This window comes from Microtus oregoni, unplaced genomic scaffold (assembly GCF_018167655.1).
Source record: "Microtus oregoni isolate MIOR12 unplaced genomic scaffold, Mior012 000016F_ref0000370, whole genome shotgun sequence".
Taxonomy (NCBI): Eukaryota; Metazoa; Chordata; class Mammalia; order Rodentia; family Cricetidae; genus Microtus; species Microtus oregoni.
Window position 1 is genome coordinate 34,486,096 of NW_024543075.1, and position 12,002 is coordinate 34,498,097.

Sequence of the window (12,002 nt, forward strand, 5' to 3'; positions counted from 1 at the left end):
ATGTATGTGATGTACTTTGGTCATTTCCGCACGTTACCTCTTCCCTCCTGGCCCCTCCCACCCAGAGCCTTTTAAATTTGCATGAATCAACTAAAGAATTCTGATGAGCATCCCACACACTGATGAGGACTTTGGTAGGGACTTTCTCGCGGTCCTAGACTTGCAAATGGATCTCATTGGGCCTCAACCCCTGTAGCACATCTGCCGCCTTCTGGACATCCTACACAGACCCTCGCCATCCCTCCCCTCTCCAGCCACTAACACCTGCCAGGCCGGTCTTGCCAAGAAAAGCCCACTCTGCTAATGCCAAGTAGAGTTCATTCAGCTCCAGCTGCCCCATCATGCCTGGTTTCCAACCATTTGCCAACTGAAGCCAGCAAAGACTTAACTGTGAATTTGCCAGCATCAGTCGGCTAACGATACAGCTTATCTTGTTGCTTCACACAGCACCCGCTCATGAGCCTGAACAATTAATTGCCCAGGAGTTAGAAAGTCTCAAACACCACCAGTTTCAACAAACAGCAACTTTGCACAGCACCAAAACCCCCCTCCCCAACAACCCCCGGAAATGTGGCCCAATGCCACCAAAACCCTTCCCTTCACTAACAAACCTGTTCCCTCCTCCTGCCAGAACATCGATGCAGAACCCGGGTTACAGACCTGAGCCTGGTGTCTCCATAAATGAGTCTAAGGATGCCACACAGGCGGCGAGCTGCCTGTGCTGCCTGGAGCTGAGTCAGGGCTGGAGCAGCTAGCTGAGTCCTCCCTGCTGTGGCTGGGGTGGGAGGTCTCTGCTTTGCATATCTGTGAGCAGGCAAAGTCTGGGCTGGAAATTCTCCTGCGAATACGAAATGCAAGTGGAAAATTTCCAAAAGCCCTAAAGGCCTCAGGTAATGCTGGTTATCTAAGGCAGAATGGATGTAGGATCCTGAACATCCCGTTCTGGCGCTGCTCCCAGCCTTCACCAGAAGAAATGAAAGCAACCAGCACCACTGCCCTCCTGGGCAGCCACACAAGATAAGCTGCCCTCCCTCCAACGCCCAGGCTCCAATGAAAGCTGAGCGGGGACTGGTGATGCCATCACCTTGGCTGCTTCCTGTATGAACCCCACTTTAGGCCTGATGGGACAATAGGGCTCCCCTCATCAACGGAATTCATCTACAGTAGGGACTGTTCTGCCTGCTCTCAGAAGTCCTGTCAAGCAAAACAATCCTCCTGAAGGCACCCTACAAGTCGACAGACACCCCGGAGCTCAATACCTCCTCCTCCTCCTTCCCTCCCCCTCAAAAAAGAGGAAAGGACTATGAGTTGCTTCCTCCTTGGCCAGAAAAGAACAGAGCCGAGAATAAGGGGCCTCCACACAGAAACAGGCGACAGAAGGGCAGGCAGCTGAGATGAAAAGCCTAACCTCCTCTTCCTAAGAGAAACCACACATCCAGGTGACTGGACAGCTAACAAGTGTGGCTAGACTCCCTTCAACCCTCTCTCTGTGTCTCTGTCTCTTTTTCCTATACATGCATATACACACACCACAGTCACAGACAGGACAGAAGCACCCCAAACCTGACCCGACCAAGTTCACCCCAGCCCTCCTTTCCTTACCCCTACTCACAGTAGCGTCCCAAAGCACGGGCTGGATTCTATAACTGTCTTTTTACAAGTGATCCACAGAGGACAACACAGACATAAAAAGGAATACACGAGACCTGTGTATAGCCTTCCCCCAGCCCTTGAGGAAAGTGAAGAAGCCTTCTAGCGACCTCACCAAACTGTGTGGGTCTAGGAAAGTCCCCTGAGTGAGATGGCTATTTCTATAGTGCTGCTTCAATCCCGAAGCGATGAGCCCAGAAGCACGGGTCAGTTGTTTACCAGCTGGCTAGCTGTGGCCCTGTCTTGGACCTGAGTCACCTGCTCACGTCCAGTTGAAAGGTTGCGCCTTGCTGTGCCCACACTGCTACTCTTGGGAGCCCAGAGCAGAATTACAGGGCTGACACATGACCTCCTGCTGTGCTTTAGCAACCCAGAGATCACAATCCACCTGTGCACACAACTGTTTCATAAACAGTACAGTCAGCAGACCACACACAACCAAGAAGCGGAGCCATGTTTATTCATTAAATAATTCAGTGTGCTTATAGTATGTGGGAAGGGGAAGACAGCCCTTAAATTTATTCTGTCAAGGAGCTAAAGAGATGACTCGAGGGTTAAGAGTGCTTCTTGCTCTTGCAGAGGACTTGAGTTCAATCCCAGCATGTACATATTGTAACTCTAGCTCTGACACCTTCTCTGTCCTTTGGACACACACACACACACACACACACACACACACACACACACACCTCTGTCAAAAGACAAATGGGAAAATGATTCTCACTGCGGGCGTTTTGGGAAGGCCATAGCATGTGAAGAAAGTGATCAGAGAGAGCATCCTGGACCATGACTCTAAGTCCAACACACTCAGATAATTTTATTCTGCGCCTTTAGTGGGATTAGATAGGCTTGGTCTAAACAAAGTGCAGTCTATAGAATCCAAAAGGGAAGATCTGAAACTATGGCTTCCTTCATAGGGATTTCCATACAGCTTCTGTTTGGCTTGGCTTGGTTTTGTTGTTGTTGTTGCTATTTTCTAGACAGGGTCTTACTATGTAGTCCCCGTTGTCCTAGAACTCACCACATAGACCAAGCTGGCCTCGAATTTAGAGATCCACCTGCTCTCCTACTAAATACTGGGATTAAAGGCATGTACCACCAAAGCCCAGACCACAGTTTCTACTAGCAGATACATCAGTGAGAAGTCCCGCAGTAAAGAGAGCCACTGAACACACTTCACTGGCCATCCCGTCATGGGAAAGAACATCTATTAATATCCTGTGGCTTCAGAGCTAGGGAACGCCTTCCACTTGGTCTTCGGTTTCCAATTTAGAGAAAGCTGCCATCCTGAGACCAAGCTAACTGTGAAGCCAGCTCCACCAGGTCTAGGCAGAGCAGTAGGGCAGCTCTGCTCTGATGGCAAGGGCAGAATAATGGCCAAGGGCCTTTATGGCTAAATGGACAGGGACCACTCTGTCTCAGGAGGACCTGTGATGCTCAACCTCACGGTTTACCTTGAGATGGGCAAATTGCTGCTTCTGTGGCCCACAAGCCTCAGTGGACTAAGCCGTGCTTGTTGTCCCTTGCTCAAAGTCTCATTTCTGAGTGTGTGCATATGTATGTGTGTGCATTGTGTGTTGTACATGTGTGCATGTGTGTGCAGGTGCACTCACCTGAACATGGGAAAGCCGGAGGTTGATGTCAGTTTCCTCAATTGTTCCTCATATCCTTCTGAGACAAGGTCCCTTTACTGAGCTGGTCACTGTTCAGCTAGCCTGGCCAGATGGCCCCAGGATCAATCTGTCTTGTCCTCCTAGGACTGGGGTTACAAATGGGCATTGATGCACCCAACTTCTATGAGGGTTCTGGGGATTTGAACTCAGGTCCTCATGCTTGAGCAGCAAGCACTTTACCCACCGAGCCATCTCCCCAGCTTCCTCACTTCCCTCCTGATCCCTCGTGAAAGGATAACACGATGAACTAAGATAACAAGACCCAAGCCTGCATCCCCTACTCCAGAGACCAGGGAGTGTTCACTTTTATCACTTAATTGTCCCTACATGGCAGCAAAGGCTGGGATCAAATTATGACTCATTATGAAACACATCATTCTGCTCTCTAAAAGCAAGACACAGGCTTGCCCAGAGGGGCCAATTTCCTTCTCATTCCTGAGATATTTATGACAAGAGTTGGGCACCTGCAAAATATCATCTCCACACACATCATCTTTCTCACTGTGATTATACCCCAGTGACAAGGCACTCGGCACACACGCACACACACAAGCATGCACACACGCACACACAAGCACGCACGCACACACGTGTGCCCTGAAAAGATGTTTACATAAGACAATGAATGAGTGAATGGCCTGAGCTGAGGTAGAATCCCCCTCTGGGGATCTCAGGAGTCAGTTGTGTGCGTGGTTAAGATTACAGACTCCAGTCAGACGACCCGGCACTGAATCCTGTTCCCCCCTCTTGTTTACATGGCCTTGGGCGGATGACGAAACTTTCCGTGGCTTTTTTATTCCCTATAATAGAAGAGTAATAAAAATAGCAATGCCATGAGATGCCATGATTAATCGCTCAGCACATGGGAAGTGTTTAGACTCATCCTTAGCTCAGCATGTGTCTTTTGTAGGTATTACCTGTCAGCATCATTATCTTCTTCATCATCGTGATATCAGATACAAGGGAGTCCAGAAGGAAAATGAACGCACAGTTTCACACAGACACTGACTCCTTTTATTTGATTATTTGATGTTTATCAAACATTATGGTGGAGCTGGTGCTCTCCCAGTTCCTACCTGAGGACGGGAAGACAGAAGCCAAGCTTAAACGTGAAGGCAGATTGAAGGGGGAGAAGTCGTTCCCTCTATTATTGCTACTTCCTGGACTCGAGCCATCAGCCCCAATCAGCTCCTCATACCGGGGATTGAAAGGCAGATCCATTGTCTCTTGCCCTAGAACTGCAGTCAGCACGTGGAGAAAACAGGCTAAGGTACGGCAGCAGAGCCAGGCCGCCGAATGTTTCAGGAGAGAAAAGTATATTCCTCCCTAATTCTAAGCCTGCATTGCACTGTCCAAGATACTGTCAAGATCTGTGATTGATTTAGAGGCCATCTGGAGTGACCACAAGAGTAAGAGCAAGAAAAGCAAACATTTTATCTCGAAAATGTCTCGATGTAGGTGAAAGCCTGCTAACCCATATCCAGGACTTCAGGTCTGAGACTGGGCTAAGAGTACCCCACCAACCCACCTAGAGAGAACGGTGACCGCTCAGCCTCTTCAGAGCAAGCCAAGGCCCTCCAAGTCGCTCCCAGAGGTGGAGCTAATGATGGAGCAGACAGCGGCTCCTTCTGACTGGCTCAGAGGCTCCATGGCAACATCCATGACTCCTTGGAGCCAGGCAGGCATGTCTTCTTAGAGTGTTGCAGTCTAATCCACAGCTGCTCAGGACCATGCTGGACCCAACGCTGCCAGCTTTTACTCGGTAACGTGGCTTATTTATCACTAAGAAGCTTCCGGCTACATACAGTTCGGGGACAATCTAGTTAGGAGTCATTTCTAATCCAGTGCCTATCAATCTTACATGACAGGCCTCTGCCAACCTAGACCAGCCATTAGCAAATCTGCTCGCAAAGCCGACGCAGGAAGTTCAAGGGCGGAACCAACCTACTAGAGAACTGTACTCCACCCTTGAGCGGTGATAGAGGAGGTAAGAAGGGGGGCCTCAAACGACTCATCACCCCACCATCCCGTCCACACCTCTGCCTCCCGCTAGAAGTCCACCCCAGCCGAACACATCCCACGGGTCTCGGGCGCCTAGAAACTTGTCCAGGAACTCAATAGCCAGCAAGTCCCAGAATCTTTAATATCCCTAAATCTTGCGAATTTGTTCTATGTCAGGAACCCGCTTCAGGCTCACAGGAGGCCTGTGGAGCCCAGGCCACTGCTGGGTAGGGAAAGGCAGCACGGGACGGGGGACAAGCTCTGGGGGTGGGCACTGCGGAGGTTCAGGTCTTTTCGCTCTCAGGGGACTCCCGCAGGACGCCAGCCCAAGGTGGGCGGCGCAGCATCGTGCGCACTCACCCGGTTCGGAGGGCAGGGCCATGGGGGTTGGCTGCCGGGCTGGAGCGCAGGTGCCGCGCCAGGCAGGGCGCACAGGGCAGCGGCTGCAGTGCAGTGACGCCTGTGCGGACGAGCGCGTGGAGCTGGACCCGACCAGGCCGCGCTTGCAACCCCGGCCTCTCCGGCAGGAGCCCGCAGCTCCCGGGGACCGAGCTGAGTGCTGCGCAGCAGGGCCCGGGTGGCCGGGCTGGGGGGGCACGAGCGGCCTGCGCAGCGGGATCGCGCACCACCTGGAGGACCCACAGCTACCCGAGGCGCTGGGCCGCGCTACCAGCAGGAAACCTGAGCACCCGGGCGCGGTGGCCGCCCTGTCCTCGGCCGGAAGCGAGCCCGGCTCCACCCGGGCTCCGCGGGGCCGCGACACAGTCCGGGGTCAGATGCCAGCCAGGATACCCGCTCTGTGCCTCACTACCACCAGCACAACTGCACGCCGCGCCCCAGGGTGTTTGCAGACCTCCTCCCCTTCCCACTAGGACTTTCCCCCAAACAAGATTCTGGAGGCTCAGTTCCCCGCCGGGACACTTACTCTAGGTAGCTAAACCGATCTTCAAGCTTTGGTTTTCTCCAGGTGTTCACCAGGTCCCTTGAATCACCTTCCCGCCCCTCCCAACACACAGGCGTGTGCGTGTACACACACACACACACACACACACACACACACACACACACTCCCTTGTTCTCCAGCCTTCTGCGGTCTGGTTTCTATGCCCGCCCCTCAAAGTCCGGAATGACCTCCGAGTTGCCAAGGCCAGCGGGAGCTTTCTGTACAGCCTTGCTCACCTCTTCCCAGCACTGGAGTCCTTTGACCACGCCTTCCTTCCTGGAACAGAACTCCCAAAGTTAGCACCCGGTGCCTGCCGCCCTCACCCTCGCACAGACACGCTGTGTGAGGCACACTTTCCATAGGCTTGGGCGACCGGTTTCTCAGCTTCCATGGCCTGGTTTTCCATTATGCTGCTCCAGCTCCAGAGAATCTCAGGATGCCAGCTCCCTGGATCATTCCCTCAGCTCTCTCAGGGAATCCGGGCCCATCCCCATGGTTTTAACAGCCTCCTGCCTGCTGACAGCTGTTAGACCCGGAATCCTCCAGAGCAGCAAGTGCTAGCAGAGCAGAGATCATCTCAGACAGAGGGTCCCAGGCCCAACTCCTAATGGTCTGCCTGTGATTCTAGTCTTGACATCACCAAGCACCCAGTCTTCAAGCCACGCTGGGGACCCATCCTTGACTTGTCGACTTTAAGTTATTGCCCTTGCTTGCCTTCATTCACTTCACAGCTGTCTCGCTTAGGCACCAAATTTTATTCGTTCTACTTCATAACCTGATGCTTACGATCTACTTATTTTTACATGATACACAGGTGACTGCTAATATACATTACAAAGCACACTAACAAGTGTCAAAAGAGGTGGTAAAGATGAGCCAATAATAAAATAAAATAAGACAGTGTCTCACTCTGTGGCCCTGGCTGGCATGGGATTTGCTGTGGAAGGCGTGCCTCTGCCTCCAGAGTGCTGGGATTAAAGGCGCGTGCCACCACACCCAGCAAATCATTTTCTTTTTAATGAATGGTTTGCTGCATCTTTTTCTCTTCACGTTAAAGTTGGCCGCAATCCACTTGGTGAGAGCACCGTGGTTAAGCTAATTTATTAACCCTAATAAGAGTTTACTAAACCCTAGTTTAATAGTTGATGAGACTAAAGCATATTCAATTAATAGCAATACTTGGTTCCAATGGCTACTGTTCTGTTTTAGTTTATTTTATGTTCATGAATAACTTGCTCCCATGTATATCTGTGCACCACTCTTGTGCCTGGTGCCTAAGGAGGTCAGACGAGGGCATCGAATCCCCTGGAACCGGAGTTATGGGCGGTTGTGATCCACCAAGTGGGTGTTGGAGATAGTGCTCTTAACTGCTGAGTCCTCTCTCCAACCCCTTGGCTGTTGTTATTTGTTTTCTAACAAAACACATCAAGCAACAATAAACAAAACTCTGTCTTTCCACTTATTAAATCATAATTCTGTTTAAATAACACCTCCCAGTTTGTAAGTGTGAAGTGCCACAGGAAAACTGAAATCAATGTTCCCAGTGAGTGTTTACCAACCATTCTTGAAAATAGTTTTAATACATAGGATATTTTCATTGAGATAGTGATTAGAAGATTATAAACACTATGCTTTCAGAGCTGGCCAGATAGTGCAGTCAGTAAACGAACTTCTCAAAAGCATGAGGACCTTAGTTTGGTCACATATTGTGGCCCTGCACCCGTGTGTCCCCACAATCCCAGTAATGGGGAGGCAGAGGCAGCAGGACACTTGGGGCTTACTAGCCCGCCAGTCTAGATAAACCAACAGACTTCAAATTCAGTGATGATTATGTCTCAGAAAAGTAAGGTGAGGAGCAGTTGAGAAAGACACCAGACAACCTCTGGCTTTGGCACATACATGGAGATTGTGACAAAGGGGAAAGGTGACACATTCATTCTGTCATTAAACTTATACAGCAGGGACAGTTCAAATGCCATTTTCATAGTGCATCCTGTAATATGGTTCATTTATTAATATTCCCTTAAAAATACCTCCCTTACCTGAAAGACATTATGGGGTTTTGTTTGTTTTGTTCTGTTTTGTTGTTGTTTTGTGTGTGTGTGTGTACACCCTCTATAAAACACACTTGTTGCAGCCATAGTCAGCAGAGGTCAGCAAGATTGGAACATTTGCCCTTTAAGTTAAAGAGACTCACATCTCTAAATTGCACAGATATTACATTCTTGGCCCTGAGATGGTCAGTGAACTTCTCTCAGCAATAGGATTTCCTGTGTCCCCCAACATTTTATTTTAAAGCATTGTAAAGCTCCCACTGTGTTTTACGGGTGTTTCTGAACCACATCCCTTCAATTTTATTGAAGTTATCCAGGGAAGAATGAACAGTTGATTTCACGCTGCAGTCTTCAGGTTCAGGCGGGGTCACCAGTTGTCCATTGTTCTGAATACACCCTTATCCTTATTTTAGTAGATGGGCTTGCCTGAATGTTGTCATCAGGAAGCATGGCATCTTCTGGGCAATCAGAATCCCTCAACAGTTGTGGGCTGCCCTGGAATGGGCCCATCAACAGCAAGAACTGGAAGGAATAGAGGCTCAGGGGTCCTTAACTCATGACTTAACTATTCCCTACTGATAGGTTCATGGAATGAGTCATTTCCTTCAACTGTATGCCCACCAGTGACCCTGCGATGCTCCAGTGGATAGCCCCAGTCCAATGGCCTCACAAACTAAAGGATGAACCTGGGAAAGGGATTGTCAGGGAGAAGGATCGAGAAGAGTGACGGGGATGCGAGGAGTACCCAGAATACACTATATGTCTGAAATCACCAAAGAACTAGCTTGGTTAATAGTGAAGAAGCATGGTGTACTGATTGGTTTTTGTCAACCTGACAGAAACCTAGACGTATCTAGAAAGGGAGGATCTTATTGAGAAAAATGCTTCTATAAGATTGGCTGTAGATGAGTCTGTGGGGCATTTTCATGATTAATAATTGATGAGGGAGAGCCTTGCCCACTGTGGGCTGAGCCATCCCTGGGCTGGTCAGCTGAGTGTTACAAGAAAGCAGGCTGAGCAAGCCATGAGAGGCTATCCCGTAAGGAGCATTCCTTGTGGCCACTAGCATAAGCTCCTGACTCTAAGTTCCTGCCCTGAGTCCCTGCCCTGGCTTCCCTTGACGATGGACTACAGACTGTAAGCCCTTTCTTCCCCAAGTTGTTTTTGAACATGGCGTTTTATCACAGCAATGGAAAGAGGAACCGTAGCTAAGACGTATGACAAAGACTAGATAAAATGGTGTAGGAGGTCCTTCTGTTTGTGTGTTGCTTTCATTGGTTGAATAAAGAGACTGTCTTGGCCTTTCGACAGGGCAGAACTTATGTGGGCAGAGTGGACAGAACAGAATTCTGGGAGGAAGAAAGCAGAGATGGAGAAACACGATGAATCTCCTGCCTGAGATGGACATAGGTTAGACTCTTGCCGGTAAACCACAATCATGTGGTGATACACAGATTAATAGAAATGGGTTAATCAAGATGTGAGAGTTAGCCAATAAGAGGATACAGCTAATGGGCCAGGCATTAATTTAATTAATACAATTTCTGTGTGGTTATTTTGGAATTTAAGCTAGCCGGGTGGCGGGACACAGCCCACTCCTTCTTACTACAATAAAATATGTTAGCAACTTACACCCAAGCTTATACTCATCCTGCATAACACATCATATTCTAAATTCCTTTCTTTGGCGTTTCCATGATGTTTCTTTCCTGAGTGTATTTCCATATGGTGCCTGTGGTAATTTGAATGGAATTGGCTCCCATAAATTCATAGGCAGTAGCTCTATTGGGAGGTGTGGCCTTGTTGAAGGAAGTGTGTCACTGTGGGGGTGGACTTTGAGGTCTGTCTTGCTTAAGCTTTGCCCAGTGTCTCAGACCATTTCCTGTTGCCTGAAAAATGTAGGACCTTTAGCTACTTACTACTCCAGCACCATGTCTTCCTGCATGCTGCCATGCTCTCAGCCAAGATGAGGATGGTCTGAACCTCAGAAACTGTAAGGGAGCCACCCCGTTAAATGTTCCCCCTTATAAGAGTTGCTATAGTCATGATGTCTCTTCACAGCATTGGGAACCATAGCTATGACAGTGCCATTATAACTGTCTTCTCTCTGGACCAGTGCAGCGACTTTCACCATGGCAAACAGAGTGGCAGTTTTCTTCAACAATGTCATCTGACATATTACCTTTTATTCTGAGATAAGAGCCTCAAAGAAGATTACCACGGCCGAGGATAGGGCTCAGTAGTAGAACATGTGTGTAGTATGTACAAGGCCTGAATTCTGTGGAGCAGAGAGGGAGAAGGAAAAGCAGGGGCATCACCTAGGAACCTATTAACACTGTTGCTGTGAGATAATCCTTTTGTACATTGTGAAAATGTATTGCTGTCCTTGTTAATAAAAAGCTGATTGGCCAATAACTAGGCAGGATTATCAGGGCAGAAAGAATGGCGTGAAAAAGAAGGCTGGAGTCAGAGGAGTCGCCAGCAAGATGAAAAGGAAGCAGGAGATAACATGCTGTGCCGAAAGAAGGTACTGCCACGTGGCAGAGGGCAGATAAGAAATATGGGCTAACTTGAGTTGCTAGAGCTGGCTGGAGACAAGTCTAAGCTACTGACCGAGCGTTTATAATGAAGGCTCTGAGTGGTTATTTGGGAAGTGGCTGGTGGAAGAGAGCTGATTACGGTCTGATGGAAACTTCTGCCTACAAATTGGGCCCCACATGGGGCATCTACATCCACATAAAACCTGAGAAAGCTCAAAACAGGTTCTAGAGACACAAAAACAGAGCCAAACACAGCTTCCTAGTATCATGTCTCTCATGCCGGCCACAGTACAGAGACACAGTACAGAGTGCATCTCCTGCAGCTGCCAGCACTCTGTGAGCTAAACTGCATGGCAGATTCCCGCAGTCTCTCACACAGCCTGCAGCACAGAGAGGCACCTTCCCGCTGCTGCCTGTGGGCATCTTGAGCCGCCAGCTCCTTCTGTGTGCTGCATGGCAGGTTTGGGGTTCTGCTCATGCAGACAGAAAAGGTTACAGGTGCTCAGTGAAGACAGATCCAGATGAAAAAAAAGACGCTAAATGGATTACAGTGTGTTTATAAATATACATAGGGTTTTGACAGAAAAGAGAAAGGGTAGAGACAGTCATAGATTAAAAAATAGTTTAAAAATAATAAAGTCCTTAAAATAGTTAAAAAGTATAATAAGCCATAAAATATGGAAAATACACAGAGAGTCTGGATTCTGCATGTCATTGTGTTGTCTTTAAATTTTCTGATTGCTAATGAAGGAACAACTGGTAAGACACTTTGGATTATAAGAACTGCGGGGTCTGGGTTACCTCACTCAGGATAGTGTTTTCTATTTCCATCCATTTGCATGCAAAATTCGAGAAGTCATTGTTTTTTACCGCAGCGTAGTACTCTAATGTGTAGATATTCCACACTTTCTTCAACCATTCTTCCATTGAGGGGCATCTAGGTTGTTTCCAGGATCTGGCTATTACAAATAATACTGCTATGAACATGGTTGAACAAATGCTCTTGTCATATGATAGGGCATCTCTTGGGTATATTCCCAGGAGTGGTATTGCTGGGTCCAGGGGTAGGTTGATCCCGAATTTCCTGAGAAACTGCCACACTGCTTTCCAAAGTGGTTGCACAAGTTTGCATTCCCACCAG

At 48.7% G+C, this 12,002-nt stretch overlaps 1 protein-coding gene across 5 annotated transcripts in view; it reads right to left on the minus strand.

Annotated features, from left to right (window-relative positions):
- Positions 1–6,536, minus strand: part of Ampd3 (adenosine monophosphate deaminase 3) — a 50,211-nt gene extending 43,675 nt beyond the window's left edge. Inside the window, exon 1 of one of the 5 annotated variants that reach the window (XM_041666507.1) lies at positions 6,504–6,536. Coding sequence is in view for 3 of the 5 variants with exons in the window: in XM_041666508.1 (XP_041522442.1) it covers positions 612–636 (25 nt within the window). In the remaining 2 variants the exon portion in view is untranslated. Of the gene's footprint in view, positions 1–611; positions 816–5,684; positions 6,144–6,249; positions 6,387–6,503 lie in introns of those variants that run through there. The other 4 variants (XM_041666511.1, XM_041666509.1, XM_041666510.1 and 1 more) reach the window with 4 other exon arrangements.
- Between the last annotated feature and the right edge of the window lie 5,466 nt (positions 6,537–12,002).